Source organism: Phragmites australis, chromosome 1 (assembly GCF_958298935.1).
Source record: "Phragmites australis chromosome 1, lpPhrAust1.1, whole genome shotgun sequence".
NCBI classification, from domain to species: Eukaryota; Viridiplantae; Streptophyta; class Magnoliopsida; order Poales; family Poaceae; genus Phragmites; species Phragmites australis.
In genome coordinates, this window is record NC_084921.1 from 13452733 (window position 1) to 13468855 (window position 16123).

General features: G+C 42.7%; 1 protein-coding gene across 2 annotated transcripts; it reads right to left on the reverse strand.

The window, feature by feature from the left end:
* Nucleotides 1-5853: 5853 nt before the first annotated feature.
* Nucleotides 5854-12182, reverse strand: LOC133887879 (MADS-box transcription factor 25-like). 2 transcript variants are annotated; one of them, XM_062327879.1, is made up of 8 exons: nt 11984-12182; nt 11441-11522; nt 7481-7542; nt 6865-6964; nt 6750-6791; nt 6557-6640; nt 6177-6322; nt 5854-6087 (listed from the first exon to the last, which is right to left on the reverse strand). In XM_062327879.1, the coding sequence occupies exons 1-7, from the start codon at nt 12163-12165 to the stop codon at nt 6215-6217; spliced, it is 660 nt and encodes a 219-aa protein (XP_062183863.1). In that variant the 5' UTR covers nt 12166-12182; the 3' UTR covers nt 5854-6087; nt 6177-6214. The 2 variants fall into 2 exon arrangements, with proteins under 2 accessions (XP_062183863.1, XP_062183874.1); XM_062327890.1 differs by having other exon boundaries at nt 5854-6090.
* Nucleotides 12183-16123: the final 3941 nt, after the last annotated feature.

Here is a 16123-nt window from a genome sequence, read left to right on the forward strand (position 1 = left end):
GCTCTCGTCCGCCGGTCTGGGCATTCGAGAGGTCTCGGGTTGAAAACGAGGGCAGTCTATAACATGTACCGCACTAACAGAGCGCACCAAACAAGGATTTTCCCCATTCTCTCTTAAGTCACAGATCGACAATCAAAGCAAAGGCAGCTCGACCGCGAGGGCCTCGATGCCTAAGTCACGGCTCGGCCCAAGGGTCCTCGGGTGATCCTACCGCTCAAGCATGAGTGGTCGAGATCACCTGACCCCGGGCTCCTCACGCGCCCCTTGATGCTCGGCGCCCCGGCTGAGGGAACCAAGTCCCCGGGCACCCCGAGCTCGGAGCGCATACCCCTCCTGGATCGTTTGGCCGAAAGACCGACAGCTGTCCGGTGAGTGGTCAAATTCAGATGAATTTACATTCAAGAATATTTTGTTCCCGAGTCGTCCTCAGGGGCCCTCGTATTCTAATCTGCCCGGTGAGACGGTCTCCTCACGCACAAAACCCTACCGCGTGTCCACTTTTTCCTAGAACGACAGAACGGTCCGTAGAAAGGTGTACCGTGCATGCGGTAATGTCCGATCGAAGTCTTTCATGGTGGTCGTGGTGTTCGGTCCGCTTTTAAGGGCCCCGAGCACTACCGAGTCCCTGGGCGCCCTGGGTAATCCTATCACTCGAGCTGCTCGAGTAGTCCGGAGCCAAGGCCTCAGGGGCGGGCTGTCGGTGCTCGGTCCGGTCCGTCTTAAGCCCGGGCACCACCGAACCATGGGGACTCTTGGTCGCATTCCCGCCCGCGCGTGTCTCCGGTCTGCTGACTGAGTGGTCGCAGGGTGGAAAAGTGTTCACCGGTCATGGCGTGCTCCGTGCTGGATCGATATTTCTCCCGAGCAAAAAAGTTTGTGTCTTTGTCTTTTGACTTAGCCGATGCGGATTCGCGAGGGCTCGGGGGCTGAACGCACCAAGAAGGACGATCGGAACGACATCGTTCTCGGGGAAGGAAAGGTCGGATCAAACCGACTAAGTACTCCTCGGGGCATCAAGGCAAAACATCAGAAGAAGCATCAAGTACTCGAGAATACCGGAGTTGCGAGCCCAAAGAAAAGCTTCCATTATATTTACAAAGGGAATACAAGCATTTCTAAGGGATCACTCCCGTATTTACATCAAGTCAAAGAAAAATGAAAGAAGAAGAAACTACAAAAAGCCTAGTCGGAGTCGATGTTGGAGTCGGAATCGTCGCGGCCACCCCCGGGGGCTGGCGGCGGCGGCACTTCCCACTTGAAGCCGGCCGCCACCTCGACAGCGGTGCTCTGAACTGCTTCCCGGGCGGCCTCTTCCTCGGCTTCGACCACTCCTTCCTGAGCTGGCTCCAGCGGGAAGTTTGAGTCTCTGCTCCGGTAGCAGGCCAGGACGTGCTCGGCCACCGCTTGGGCCAAGCCGCGCCCTTCCCAGGCAGCAAGTTCCTGGACGGCCCAGGGCAGCGCATCGAGGCGCTCGCAGACCTGCTAGAGTCCCAGGACGAATCGGTCGGGACCGTCGCCCTTCGTCTCCACGACGAGTCGCCCAAGGCCGGCCCTCGCCACGGACCGCCGCATACGCCGGAGTGTGTCCTCCAACATCTGCTACAGGCTGGCCCACGCGACAAAGGCGGCCTCGAGTTTCTCCTTCGCGATCCGCAGCTGCTCCTCGAGCCCCTGGCCCCTGATCGCTCCAGAAGAGTCAGCGTCGGGTGCATGGCCGGCGGCCAGCTTCACCTGCCCCGCCAGCTCAGACAGGGCCCACTCACGGGCGGCCAGCTCCGCCTCGTGCTTGGTGATCTGCTCCTCCCTAGCAGCAGCGGCCGCCGCCGCCTCGGCAGCCTCCGACTCCCGGCGGGTCAGCGAATCCTCTCGAGCGCCCAAGTCCGCCGCCGTGATCTCGGTGTCGACCTCCCGGAGTGTGAAGGAAGCAAGGGCTGGATCGCGAGAAGGTGTAAAGAGGAGGGCGGATCGCTCCCCTCCCCCTTTTATACCTCAGAGAATTCAAATGTCTCCTGCCACGGCACACTCAGCGGGACGGTTTCCTCGATCGACGCAACTACCAGGCGAATCTCCCACAGGTCGTGCGGTGTCAGCGATTGCCAGGCGTATTTTCCTCGATCTGCGCGGCAGCCGCGCGTGCCGCCCGTCCCATTGTCATGCCCTTCGGGAGTTGTGTGGACGCGCGTCCATTCGTCTCCCCGTTGGACCGTGCCAAAGACCCAAATCGAATGGGCCACCTTCTGAAAGCTTGCCACGTGGCGTCCACGCCGGCCTCGGCCTCGTTCGCGACGAAGGGCCCATCCGCAGTCTCCGGGCCATCACCTGCCAATGGGCCCGGGGGCTACTGTCGGTGTATCAGGAACCGGGGGTCCCTGAATCCCGAGGCCAGGCCAGCCATCCGCCACATGGCGCCATCCCGCAAGGTCTCTCCTGAAGGATGAGAAAAGCTTAAGTCCCGGGAGAAGGTGCTCGGGGCCACAGTCAGTGGTCCCCGGGCACCCAGTTCCCCGATGATCTACATAGTCTAAGTACCGGGAAGAAATTGCTCGGGGAGGTGCCCGGTCATCCCCGAGCACCCTAGTCCCCCGACGATCAGAAGAGCTAAGTTCCGGGAGAGAGTGCTCGGGGCTGCGTGTGGTAGCTCCCGAGCACTCGGTTCCCCGAAGATCCATACAAGAGTGCTTGGGAGATAGTGCTCGGGGCTACACGTGGCGGCCCCCGAGAACTCGGTTCCCCGAAGGTTCGTGCAGGAGTGCTCGGGAGAAAGTGCTCGGGGAGGTGAATAGTACCCCCGAGCACCCGGTACCCCGAGGACAAGGATAGGCATTCTCGGGAGAGAGTGCTCGAGGAGGTGAACAGTACCCCTGAGCACTCGGTGCCCCAACGACCCAGAAAGGCCCCCGAGGGGCCTACCGATGAGGTGTCCACCAGTCAGAGGTCCGAGGCCGCATTTAATGAGCGTGCGTAGCCTGACACCTCCAACTGCTCCCGCCGCAGCATCAGTTCCTGCCATGTTTTGGCAGAGAGGCGTGGGGTTATTAATTGCACGGGTCCCGTCCCGTGTCATCCGGCTTGCCTTGGGATAACATCGTGAGGATCAAGGCGTTCCGTCTGCTGCCCTGCTGTGATAGAGGAACAAGACAGGGCGGGCACACCGGGTTGCTCTGTGGCTGCCTGGTGGGCCCTCTCCACGGCGCCCGTCGCCAGGGCGTTTATGGTGACAGGTGACCGGGCGTGTGACGTTTTTTCCACCCCCGGTCACTTCACCCGGAAGAAATGATGACGCCTTTCCCAGTCATGGCTTCTTGGAACTTGTGCCCCCTCCTTCCCGTTCGGGGCATGTCTCGGCCGACGGATACTTAAAAGAGCCGGCAACACAGAAGCAAGAGAGAGATGAACCAACACAGGCAATAGGCGACTCACTCACACAAACTCAAGCTCTCCGCGGGACTCAAACTCTCTCGGAGTAAGGCAAACACAGCACCAAGAACGAAGAACACAGGCGAGAGTAGACACTGTGAGTAAGGTAGAGCATAGTTCCAACCGAAGATCAAGGAGCCTCAAGCTCTTAGTTAGGCCAATATTCTTGTAACCAGCAACATCCTTGAGGGACTTCCTCAGGACAGTTATTGCATCCATACAGGAGTAGGGTATTACGCCCCCGTGCGGCCCGAACCTGTCTAAATTCTGGTGCATTTACTTCTTCTTGCACTAGGTCATCACCCCCACCACTGGCCATTGCATTCATTCCCATTTATTTCTCCGACGAACTTATTCAGGATCATCCCCCCTTCCGAATCTCTAAAGAGGGGTCTCTCGGGATCCCTGCGACAGGAGTTAATCCTCCGACACAACCCGTCACTGGGACTCGGTCATTAGTGATGGGTGGTAAATGCACACGTCACTGATGAGCATCATTAGTGAAGGGCAATAGGCTTGCTCAGGCCACAGGAGACACACCTTAGTGACGAGTCTCAAATGTGACTGGTCACTAGTGTTGTCATTAGTGACAGTTGGGCACCCATCACTAATAGGTCATCATTAGTGACACGATCGGAGGGACGGGTGTGGGACCTATCACTAATGATGCTTATCACCCGTGATTAATGTGTTGTTCTAACGTAGTGGCGTCAAAGCATGCAAACGAAAATACCTACTGTGAGGAACGGTGACGTCCTAAGAGGGGTGGTGAATTAGGATACTTAGAAACCTAAAACAAATTAGCTCCAAAAACTTCACAAGATAAATCTATATCAATATCTATCTAAATGCTCTAGGTTTATCTAGTGTGTTTACTCTACCGCTCAAGAGTATTGCAACCTACTCTAGCAAGATAAATTGCAAGTATGAAAATACGGAAACGTAAATAAGGTAGAGAGACAAACTTAACATAAGGGATTTTTATCCCGAGGTATCAATAGCATGAATGCAACCCCTGATCCACATTGGAGCTCCACAAATAATATTCTCCCGGTCACCGAGTCTCTTCTGGTCATGGTTCTTAAGCTACCAAGTCACCAAGACAAGGTCTTAAGCACGATGAGCTACCAAGACAAGATCTCACCACTAGCCTCTCTTCTGGTCACTTGCCATCATGATCACTTCGGAGCTTGAGATACCAAGGCAAGGGTCTTCGCATCCCCGTACATGTGTCTTGCCATCGCTCCACACCAAGTCAGAGGGTCAACAAGCTTGAGCCACCAAGGTCCAAGATGCCGACGAGTTACCAAGACTCCAAGGTGCCAACGTACTACTCGGTACAAGCTAGGATCACTCCTTAATCTCTTTTTCAAGCTGCAGCACCTAGCTACAACTCACTCTAGGCCTATAAGCACTAAACACTCTCTAATCTTGTGCTTAATTACCTTGGATGATCACTTTAAGTACTTTGATGGCTTGGATGTCTTCTCAAGTGTATATGAGCTTCCTCTAGACTTCTACAGCATACCACACATTCAAATGACTGAGTTGAGGGATATTTATAGCCTCAAACCTGCCAACTAACCGTTTTCCCAATAGCTTAGAAAAACTGTTAACACCGGATGATCCGGTGAGAACAATAGTACTAACACCGAATCATCCGATGAGTACAACCTCAAAAACTAACCGTTGGACTTCCACTCAAAGTCTTTGTAAACACCGGACACTCCATTGTGCCTTCAAATACATCACCGGGCAACCTGTCTATGTAAAATGCTCCGGTGTATTCATCCCGTGTTCATTCCATTCACACCAGACCATCCAATGAGTTAAACACTCTCTTCTTTTCCCTAGAAATGCTTCGGTGGAACTATCTCTCTTATCACCGGACTATCCGGTGAGTTAATCTTCATTCTACAGCACTTGTATTCTTCTCTGCAAGAAATGCTCTGGTGTTACCCTGTGCAAATCACCGGACTATCCGATGAGGTCCTCAGCCATCTCCCCCTTTGTTAGAAATACTCCGGTGAGTTCAACACACAGAGCACCGGATTACCCGGTGAGGCTAATAGTCTTAAACAAAAAGCTCCGCCGGTGAGTGCAAACTTCTTTTCACCAGACTATCCAGTAAGACAAATCTTTCTAGAACTTCTTCAATTCAACCAAACTTTGTTCTAGCTACAATGGCTTCTTGATATATTGCATCCATAAGACCTACTAACATATATTCTTGACAAATATGTTAGTCTCAATAACTATATTATCATTAATCACTAAAATCACAATCATATCTTAATAGAATCATTTTCTCTACAATCTAATGATAGAAAAACGAAAAAGAAAGTAACAAAATGAGAGGAAGCACACTAGGCAGCAAGAAAGAGTGCTTTGGTCCGTTGGGAAATATCCTCGACTGTCATATTGGCGATCTCGTCGTGTTGGAGGGACTTGTGTTTTATTGTACTTAATGCGGTACACACTGTTTTGGAGGGACTGTTATATTGGTCACTGACAGTACTTAGTGCAGTACATACTGTCTTATTGTACTTAATCATTTAGGCCAAACATATACAGAATTTCTGTCATGAAGTTCCCCATTCAAACAGCATTGATGAAGGACCAAGCTTTGTACTGTGGAATGGCTCCTTCATTGTATAGTTCATGTGACACCTGCTGCAAATAAATCAGCTCAGTTTAATTAATTATTTAATTCTCTTTCTTGGCATATGAATCTGTTTAATTACAACAACAATACTTACCTCTCTTACTTTACAGTGGTTCATATTGTGCGCACTTTTTATCCATCTGCATGTCCTTCTAAGCTCAAAGCAAGGCTAATATGCTCAGATTTGTTAGAGCTTCCGCTAGCTTGTCCGTGGTCGCTTGATGCCTTTTCTCCAGAGAGCTGAAGGCAACATATTATAATTGTCTAATGTTCAGTTTTTTTTCGTGCAATTAATATTAGAACAAAATGAAGCAATATATTCTGATGAGAAGTGATTATGCATCATGTGAAGTGTAAATGCAACATATAACGGCTCAAAAATGTGCTGATATAATATTCAGAATAGCTAATGAGGAGCAAATGAAGTATAAATTGCTCAATGAGCAACATACTTAAGTATCTCATTTCATGTACCTTCTTCTGTAACTCTATTTTGTGCTGATGAGCAATGCTGACCTCCTTTTTAAGTTCAATATTCTCCTTCTGATGGACAAGTCCCTACATGAGTAGAATAGGAGGAGAAAAAAGGATAAAATTATGTACTAAATCTATAGTTTGGTACATCAATAAATAATAGTTAATAGTTAGTTGGACATGTGGCTTGGACCTTTTGGTTGAGTTGCATGATCTCCTCTGCTAAAAGTTGTTCCTGGTAAAAAGAAAGTAAATATAATTTGTTAACAGATGATCACAATACCACATCTTTTTGAAAAAAAAGTTACCTTTTTGTTCCTGACGGACTGCAGGCTCATTTCAACTTGGCTCTGGAGAAACTGCAAGTCTCTAACTGCTAGGCCAGATAATTCCTCTCCCAAAAGTTGCCTATCAGTGCATATACTTTAACAGTGTCGCCATAACTAACAACGAACCATGCTTCTCAGATTAATCTACATATATGGATTTCATTATTTCATCTTCTCTCTGTCAAAGTAAACGGTCTTACAGTACTCTATAGTCTATTCATTTGCCCATTAATTAAGCTGGAGAAACTATAAGAAGGTGCACTATGCTTGGCATATTTTGGCTACTAATTACGCACTCTGGTCAAAAAAGTAAGTGGTATTTTCATATATGCAGTTAAACCTTCCAGGCATTGGTCATTGATGTCTTCATGAAAATTTAGATGCTGAGCACATATGAAAAATAAATGATTCTTGATTTGTCTTCAAACTTTTTTGGCAATATTATAACATTCGTAAGTTTATAAATATATCGGATTAAAATTTAGTGGTCGAGACTACATTTTGGAGACCCCATTGAGATATCCAAAATGTCAATTCTTTGACACCGAAGGGAGCAATTATATATACTAACGATAATCTAATTAAATATCATTACCGATTATTGTGCTGTAAGTTCTGCACTTGCTGCCTCAGCGTTGCAACCTCTCTCTGCCAAAACTGCTCAATAAGCATATAAAACGAAGGGTCAGAGAATTACCCATTCTTGCTTAAGGCTTGTACAACCTTAGGAAGTTCTAATTGATATTAGAGTTATAGAGAAAAAGTATATTTGTTAGCAACAATATTTGATATCTAAGTCCCATATATCCAGAGTGTAACGGGATATATATATTGATATTAGAGAGGTTTGATTTCCAATGAATGAACATGCAATTTCGCAACTGAAGAGAGTTGGGCCTATATCTTCATACCCTTAAAAAAGGAGCGCATCACACATATATGCAGAATTGACAGAACGACTAGTCCTTTTCTGCACACGGGGAGATAAATATATGGGACTGTCCATACACAAATCGAACTGTCCAGGTCTAACCATCCAAACATATAACTCCATTAATTTAAACTCCCTCTTTCCAGTTCACCAATCTCTATATGGCATCTTCCATGACCACCATCACTACCTACCTGATTTGAACTTAGACCGTCAATCTACTTAGGTGCAGAGCTAGGATTGAAGGATAGGAGGCCGAGGAGAGACAAATTTGAACATGTTCTTCAAGCTATTGAATTTATCCTTATAAAAATGCATAATTTGTCTTAATATTGGTTAATCTAGTTTCTATTATTTAGATGAATAAAATACATGTGTTGCCATGGATCCATGTTTTATGATCAGCTTAAAATATTTTTTCTTATTCATATACAAATTCGTCCATAGTAACAAATATATGGCCTTTCATATAATAGATGATAATATCTATCCATTCAACGTGCTAATATTACCTTTCTAATTCGATATGGGCCAATTATAGAAGTTGCTAAAAAAAATCACTATAACTGAAAATAACTAAAGCTTATGTTAATAAAATAGTAGAGTAATAGAACATGAATTATGACCATTAAAGATAAACGCTTTAAAATTAGTAAAGTTTGGCAAGGAAAAAATTGTTGCATGTTTTCACAGTTATCATGGGTAGTAAATTAATTATACTTGGCGATATCTAATACCTGAAATATGTTTCAAAAAAATTAATACTTAAAGCATAGATAATAGATAAAATGAGTTTGAATGTTAGTGGGCTAAGTTCTTTAGCTTTTATATGATGTTCATTACATGTATTTACATTGTGGATCTAAGTTTTGTTGAATAACACAATGGGCATATCCTGAGTCTTGCTGAATATCTGAATGGACATTTCAAATGCGTGCATCATGCATGATGGGGGGTGGCCCGTGGACACCCCCCTTGTCCCCACCCCTGAATCTACGCATGCACCGGCATGGCCTCCCCCAAACCCTTCTATATATCCATCCAATGCCCTCCATGGTGTGCAACCCTTCACCTTCGTTGGAGGGGGCACTCGTCAGAGGCAGTACGTGGCCTTTGGTGGTGGCACTCGTGGCCTTGGTGATTTCACCAAAAGTTCATGCAACATATATATGTTCATACAGCATTCTCTTGAATATATTTTCAACAAAGATGTTGCTTACCTGTAGGAGAATACCGGTAACAAATAAAAATTGGTGTCTACTAGCTGCTGGTAACAAACTACTACATCTAGAACACACAGTGCACTATAAATTTAACTGTTTTGATCGGCAAAAATCTAAAAATAGACAACAGATGGTACTGTATTTGCCAAAATAGATAACATGTTAGTATATTTACAAATTTAGTATGTATATTCGACACCTCAAATTTCGAAAACCCAATTTTGACACTTGAGATACCGAAAAAGCGTGGGTCCGGCAATATTCGGGGTGCCGAATATGATACTGTGCACTATATTCAGCACCTCAGATGTCAAAAACAGCCTGTCACCCGGCGTTGTGTCGTCGCAAAGAAAGAAGCTAGTAAGTTGTGTGTGTACGTGTGCGTTTAAGTTTTTATTTAACTCATGATTTTATTTAGGAGTACAAAAATAGTTCAAAAATTCTAAATATTTTCATGAGCAAACTATAGCATACTAGAAACCCGTTTTAATTAGTTTGATCCAAAAATTATAAGCCAATATTTAATTAAAATTCTCCAAATAAGAATACTTTTATAAATTCTAGCAATTTTTAATACCTCAAATAAATTCCCACAAATCTAGAAAAATTCACTAATATTCTTCTGATGTGATGTACTAATTTATAAAAATATTTCCAACCCTAGGTCATTTCTTAAAAAAGTGAGTGCCTTTTTAATACTCCATTTATATGCATTTTTATCATTTCATGTGATATTCTCTTTTTAATTCAATTTGAATAAAAAAATATACATTCATATTGATACATAGAACCCAAAAAAATTAAAAATTCACAAATATTCTTCTAATGTGATGCATGATAGGTTGACTACTACTACTAAGATGATAGAAGCATAGTACCAGCAGTTGCGAATATATATTTACATTCATCTTTTCAAAGTAGGTAGTGATACAACAAGTTTTAATATTTATCAATTAAATATGATAAATGATATATCTAAAATTTAAACAACTAGATAAGGAGCATGCAGATGGGAATGTCATCTCTCAAAGCAGGAAGAGAAAAAGGAAGAAATGAAGCACAGAGAACAACAAGAAGAGGCTTAATATTAATATGAGAGGTGGCCTGTCGTTTTCAGCTTGGTGCTGGCAACAAATTAAATGGAGCATATTTGAATTAATCTGAGAACCAAGGTTTTGCGCATGTTTGAATTTTTTATTTAAATTGAATTAAAAAGAGAATATCACATGAAATGATAAAAATGGAGCATTACAAAGGCTTAATATTAATATGAGAACTAAGGTTTTGTGCATGTTAATTTTTATTCAAATTGAATTAAAAATAGAATATCACATGAAATAATAAAAATGTATATAAATGGAGCATTACAAAGGAACTCATTTTTTCACCAAATAACCTAGGGTTGGAAACATTTTTATAAATTAGTACATCATGTGAGAAGAATATTAGTGATTTTTTATAGATTTTTGGGAATTTATTTGAGGACTAAAAATTGCTAGAATTTGTAAAAGTAGGTTTATTTGGAGAATTTTAATTAAATATTGCCTCAGGTTTTTTGGATCAAACCAATTAAAACAGGTTTCTAGTGAGCTCTAGTTTGCTCATGAAAATATTTATAATTTTTGGACTATTTTTATTCTCCTAAATAAAAATCATGAGTTAGATAAAAAAAAACTTAAACGCACACGTACACACACAACTTGCTAGCTTCTTTCTTCACGACGGCACAACACTAGCTGGCAGCTGTATTTGGCACCTAAGATGCCAAACACGATTGTTCACCATATTCAGCACCTGAGGTGCCAAATACATGCTATTTTTGGCACCCGAGGTGCCGAATATGGTGCTTGTGTATCATATTCGGCACCTCAGGTGCCAAATACTGTCATGACCATACTTTTTTGGTATTTCAGGTGCTGAATTTGGGTTTTTGGAATTTAAGGTGTTAAATAAACATGCTAAATTTATAAATACGTCAATATATTATCTACTTTAGCAAATACGGTGCCGTATGTTGTCTATTTATGGATTTTTGCCATTTTGATCATGTGTTCCACACCTTTTCTGGTCCACTGCTATGAATGCATGTAGGCAAGTAATACAATCAGGAAAGAAAATGGTCGTCTTACACCACACTGAGTGTATAGTTACAGCACCGTACAGATGCGCACTTTTTATGGGAAACCTGTGTGCCTTGTTATGTACTTAATGTGCCATAATTAAGTGTGTTCAATTGTTTCTGCTATGTACTCTCGACCAGTTTCATCAATATATACTTCTCTTCTGCCGGACACACCTGCTTCATCTAGCATTAGTGCATTACAATGATTACATAATCAGCACCCCTTGTTTGCATTGTGTACACACCATCGAAAACATAGAAATAATATGCATAGCGTACCTTTGCCTCTGAGATTGGATTTAACAACCGACAATTATTATCCTCTCTTGCCTCCTGGTAGCGTTCTATTATCGATTTCATGCTGATAAAAAAGTGCATAAAATTATGTCTATTTTTCAGGTAATTCAATCTACGTAATGGAAGTCCTTAGATTGATTTGTTTGGTGTTCAAGAATCAAAACTATACGCGAGGCATCAAGATGGAAATACTATATGATAAGCCCTTTTTCCTGAAATACCCCATAAACTTTTTTTATATAGTGAACTTATGGAATATTTGTAATAAGAATCAATTGTACATATACTCAACAAAATATATTTTTATTATTTTTTCTAGAGCTTGTTAACCCTGCAATGTCATATCTGTACCTGTGAATAGCATGTGACAAAGCTGGGTCTTTTTCAAAAAAAATCGACAGAAGAATTAAGGAGCGCCCTAAAAATATACAGTAAGGCTGCAGGTTTATGCTAGTAAGAGAGGGGGTTAGATCAAAAGAAGAGGGTGCAGGAGAAGACGGATCGTGAGCTTGTGCTGCTACCAACCTGGAACTGCAGAATTCGTAGAGGCGGCCGGTGCAGGAGAAGACGATGAGGCCAACATCGGCGTCGCAGAGGATGGCAAGCTCGCGGGCCTTCTTCATGAGCCCGCTGCGCCGCTTGGAGAAGGTCACCTGCCGGTTGGTCCTGTTTTCGATCCTTTGGATCGCGATCTTCCCTCTCCCCATATTCACCTCTCTCTCTCTCTCTCTCTCTCTCTCTCTCTCTCTCCCCCCCCGTCTGGCAGACTGACGACAAGACTGCCGAGAGGCAAATGATGCCATCAAAAGTACGGTGGTTTAATAAGGAAGCAAGTGGAAGTAAGAAAATATTTGGAGCTAGCTGTGGCAGTCGATGTACGGCTGCCTGTCTCAGGTGATTGTTTACTTGGTCCGAAGTCTATATGGGAGCATTTCCCTCCATTGCATCTTTCCTTAACGTTGCATTGCGTGCTTAATTGGTTTGGTTTGCAAAGGTAGCGAGTACTAGTTCTACAAGTCGATGCGTCCGTAGCCTTGGCGATGAAAACGACTGATATAGTAAATAATAATGTTATACTACTGCGCCCTAGTCTTTCCTATGAAATTTGTGATAAGGACGCCCTTTAAGTTATTGTTGCTACTGTTCTCCTAATGAAATATCGTACGAAGAGGCAGTTGAAAATTGAAATATATCCCCTTGAACGCTTCGGACCATATGGCTGGCCGGCAATTGCAAGCGGTTCCTGCTTCACACAGATGAAGTTGCTCGTTTTTTCATTTAAAGTCAATTACATAAGTAGGTTTACTTTCCTCAGCAAGCAACCAATCCATGAGCTCCACTAAACATGCGATTACATATCACTACAAGATATTCAACATTTCCTGAGACTTATATTACTAAGCGATCGATGGTGTAATACATTTGTTTTATACATTTTTTAATACCAAGTCTTTGTTGGTAATTCTTTGCCATGATTTGCTTTTACTGTTGGGAAATTTCCAAATTATACTAAAAATAATCTCAGCCATATGAAAAAATTATAAAGGTGAATAATAACCGTAAGCATCCCACAAATAACCGTCGAGAAATATAAAAACTCTTGTAGTGTATGTGAAATATAACAAAGGATGTAGCTAGGGAAAAGTATAAATCTCATATAGGTCTTTTGATTTGAAGTATGACCCCCATAACTCATTTTTGTTCATTAACACCCTTAGAAGTGAATATGATGTCCATAGACACCTTAAATGTCATTAAGCCGCTCCGCTACTTATTGTGTTCTTCTAAAGGAAAGCTGTTATGCACAGGCCAAGTCGATAATCATCAATTCCATGTCAGTGTCGCTTGTAACCAGAAACTGCACATTGATTCGACATGCAACCACCAATTGCATGGGAATTGAGCTTGACCTTATTGGTTAGATTTTGACCCCGATTTATGGCATGTTGTCTCAAATTGGTTAATTTTGCGCAAACTGTTACAGTATAATTAACTTGGTTGCGAGAACAATAAGAAATAACATGTAAACGCGGCAGTTGGTTACCTTGGGGGGTTTGTAAAACATATATACTTGCTTACAGGGGCGGACCCACCATGATGCATGGGTATTCAGCTGAATACCTAACTTTTTTGCAAAAAAATTGATTATATAGCAGCTATACTACGTATATATATCTCTAGTTAGGTCAACTTACTTGTTTGCTACTTCAATCTATCAGACCACTCAGCAAATCGTGAGCTTAAGCTACTATCCATCCTCTACTCGGCCTATTAACTAGAAAGAGCTCACCTTCTTTTACCACAGTAACAAGCATCAGGAGCCCATGATCTTCGTGTTATGACTACCTAGTTTGGCAGTCAGCAGTTGAGCGTGAATTTTTTGTGCAAGGATAGTGATATCATTAAACGCTTCTAAGTCATGAAAGAACACAAAGTTAAATTGTAATTTTCTTTAAGTACTTTGTAATTTCTCTTAATTAGTTGAAACTTCTCTACTACGAACAATTTATACTTTAAAATTTACGCTACTATGGACTTCTCGTATTTTGGATTAAACATTTTTTTTAATACTGAATACCCAATCGCTAAATCCTGGGTCCGCCACTGCTTGCTTATGAGGGTGTAAATGAAGGAGAACGAGTTATTGGAGGCAAATTGCAATAGCATCTGACCTATTGTTGGCTAGCTTACGGATTTTCCCCCGATAAAGTGTGCACACTGCGTTCATGCAAGTTATGTTTCTAGAGGAGAAACCACTGAATCGACATGACATGAACTTTATTGTATTTAAACACACTGTTTCTTAGACCTAAAGCAAATAGATACTATAACAATTGTGCTCAGCTAGCTTAGTTCTAACAAAGGACGTGTTGTCTTACAATTGGACAGGTAAATAGTTTGTTTTGGTTTTTTGTCGATATCACGTAGGCAATGGCGCAGCCGGAATCAACTGTAAGGGGGCGAGCAATCAAGACCAGGCAGCGACCGGAGCCTGGGAATACAGCATACGGAGAGCGTGGAGGCTGTCGAGGCAACCGTGGAAGCCGTCGAGGCGTTGGACGTGAAGGTGTGCGCGCAACGGCCGTGGTCGCGTCTGGAAAGTGACTCGGTCTTCGATCTCATACTCTCGATGGTTCACTTCTTGGTGGCACTAATAGAAAAATAATTTATATAGATAGTTTGAAAATTATATAGGAGACGTTTTTTTAACCGTTTGTAGAAAAGAGTATGTAAAAGTTATTTGGACAGACGATTTGTTACTGGAACCGTTTGTATAAATTATTTGTACAGACGGTTTGTTATTGAAATCGTCTGTACTAAATTTTCTGAGTAAAAATGTAAAAAAATATTTTTCTACCCACACCAACCCCTATATTATTACAAGTCAATTTTCACGTAAAATACCACGGGTGTATTTTCTAAAAGTCAAACCTGTAACCTCTAACCTTTCGTGAACCTTTCTTACTATCTCACCTGTCGTTCATTGCTGACCATTGTATGAAAATAATCTATATAAGATATACGCTCAAAACGAGTAGGACACTATTACTACAGACGGTTCTAATTTGAAATTGTCTGTTAAAAAAGGAACAGTACAGACGGTTCTAAACTAGAGCCATCTATACTATTAGTATAGACGGTTGCAGTTTGTAACCATCTGTACTGTAGCATCCCGCTTTGTTGCAACTGATCGTGGCTATTTTCTTAGACGGTTCTAATTTGGAGCTATTTGTGATACCTTTTATACAGACAGCTCTATAAATCCATCTATATAGAAGTGTCTCACTAAATAGATTTTGCAGAAGCGTGGTTCACTGTTCCGTTCGTCTTCCTTGGATCTAAGGAGCGATGCATGCGTGTTCCTGTAGTCTGTACTCTCTGTAGGCCTGTAGGCTTGTGTTTGCTTCTAGTCAATGTCATGGCCTCGGTCATGGACTGATGGGCTAACTTACTTGTGGTCTTGTGAGCAGGATTACCTTCACTGCTTCACACACACATGGATCACGGACGGGCTCTGGTGGCTCCGTCTCTGGTATTTTTTATTTTTTAAAATAAAAAATTATAAATATATACGTTTGTTTTAAAATATTACAAATCTAGACTTTTATCATCTGTGGGTAGGCTTATATTTCCTTTAGAATTGTGTGCTCATATCCCATGATCATGGTATGCCACTAGTATCTCGACACGTTGGCATGTATCATCTTGAAAAAAAAAGGTTAAGAAATTGTACACCTTTATACGCATTACCTTCCGCGTCAAACTCGGCATATAAGATGCCAAACTCTCTATATAAAAAAAAAACACAGATCCACCACGAAGAATAAACTTGAAGTTAATGTCTTCTCTATGCCGTTTGGTAGTATTAAAATAACCATGTCCACTAGCAATTCCCCTGTTCACCCATAAAGTTTCTTTCATTCTGCTTATCACTGTTGTACCAGCTATTGTTTGTTTACGGTTTATGAGAAGTGGAGTGTGTACATGTTATAACTTGGAAAACCTAGTAGATAGCCACATCTGGATTGAGACACTGGATACACACATCATCAAACGGCAGTTCGGCGCGGCCAAATTAAAGGTAGCTGGATGCTCTTGCATCGAAGTTAGAAAAATAGTAATACACTTAGGTCTGTTAGTTGGGTTGATAAGAAAGTTACTACT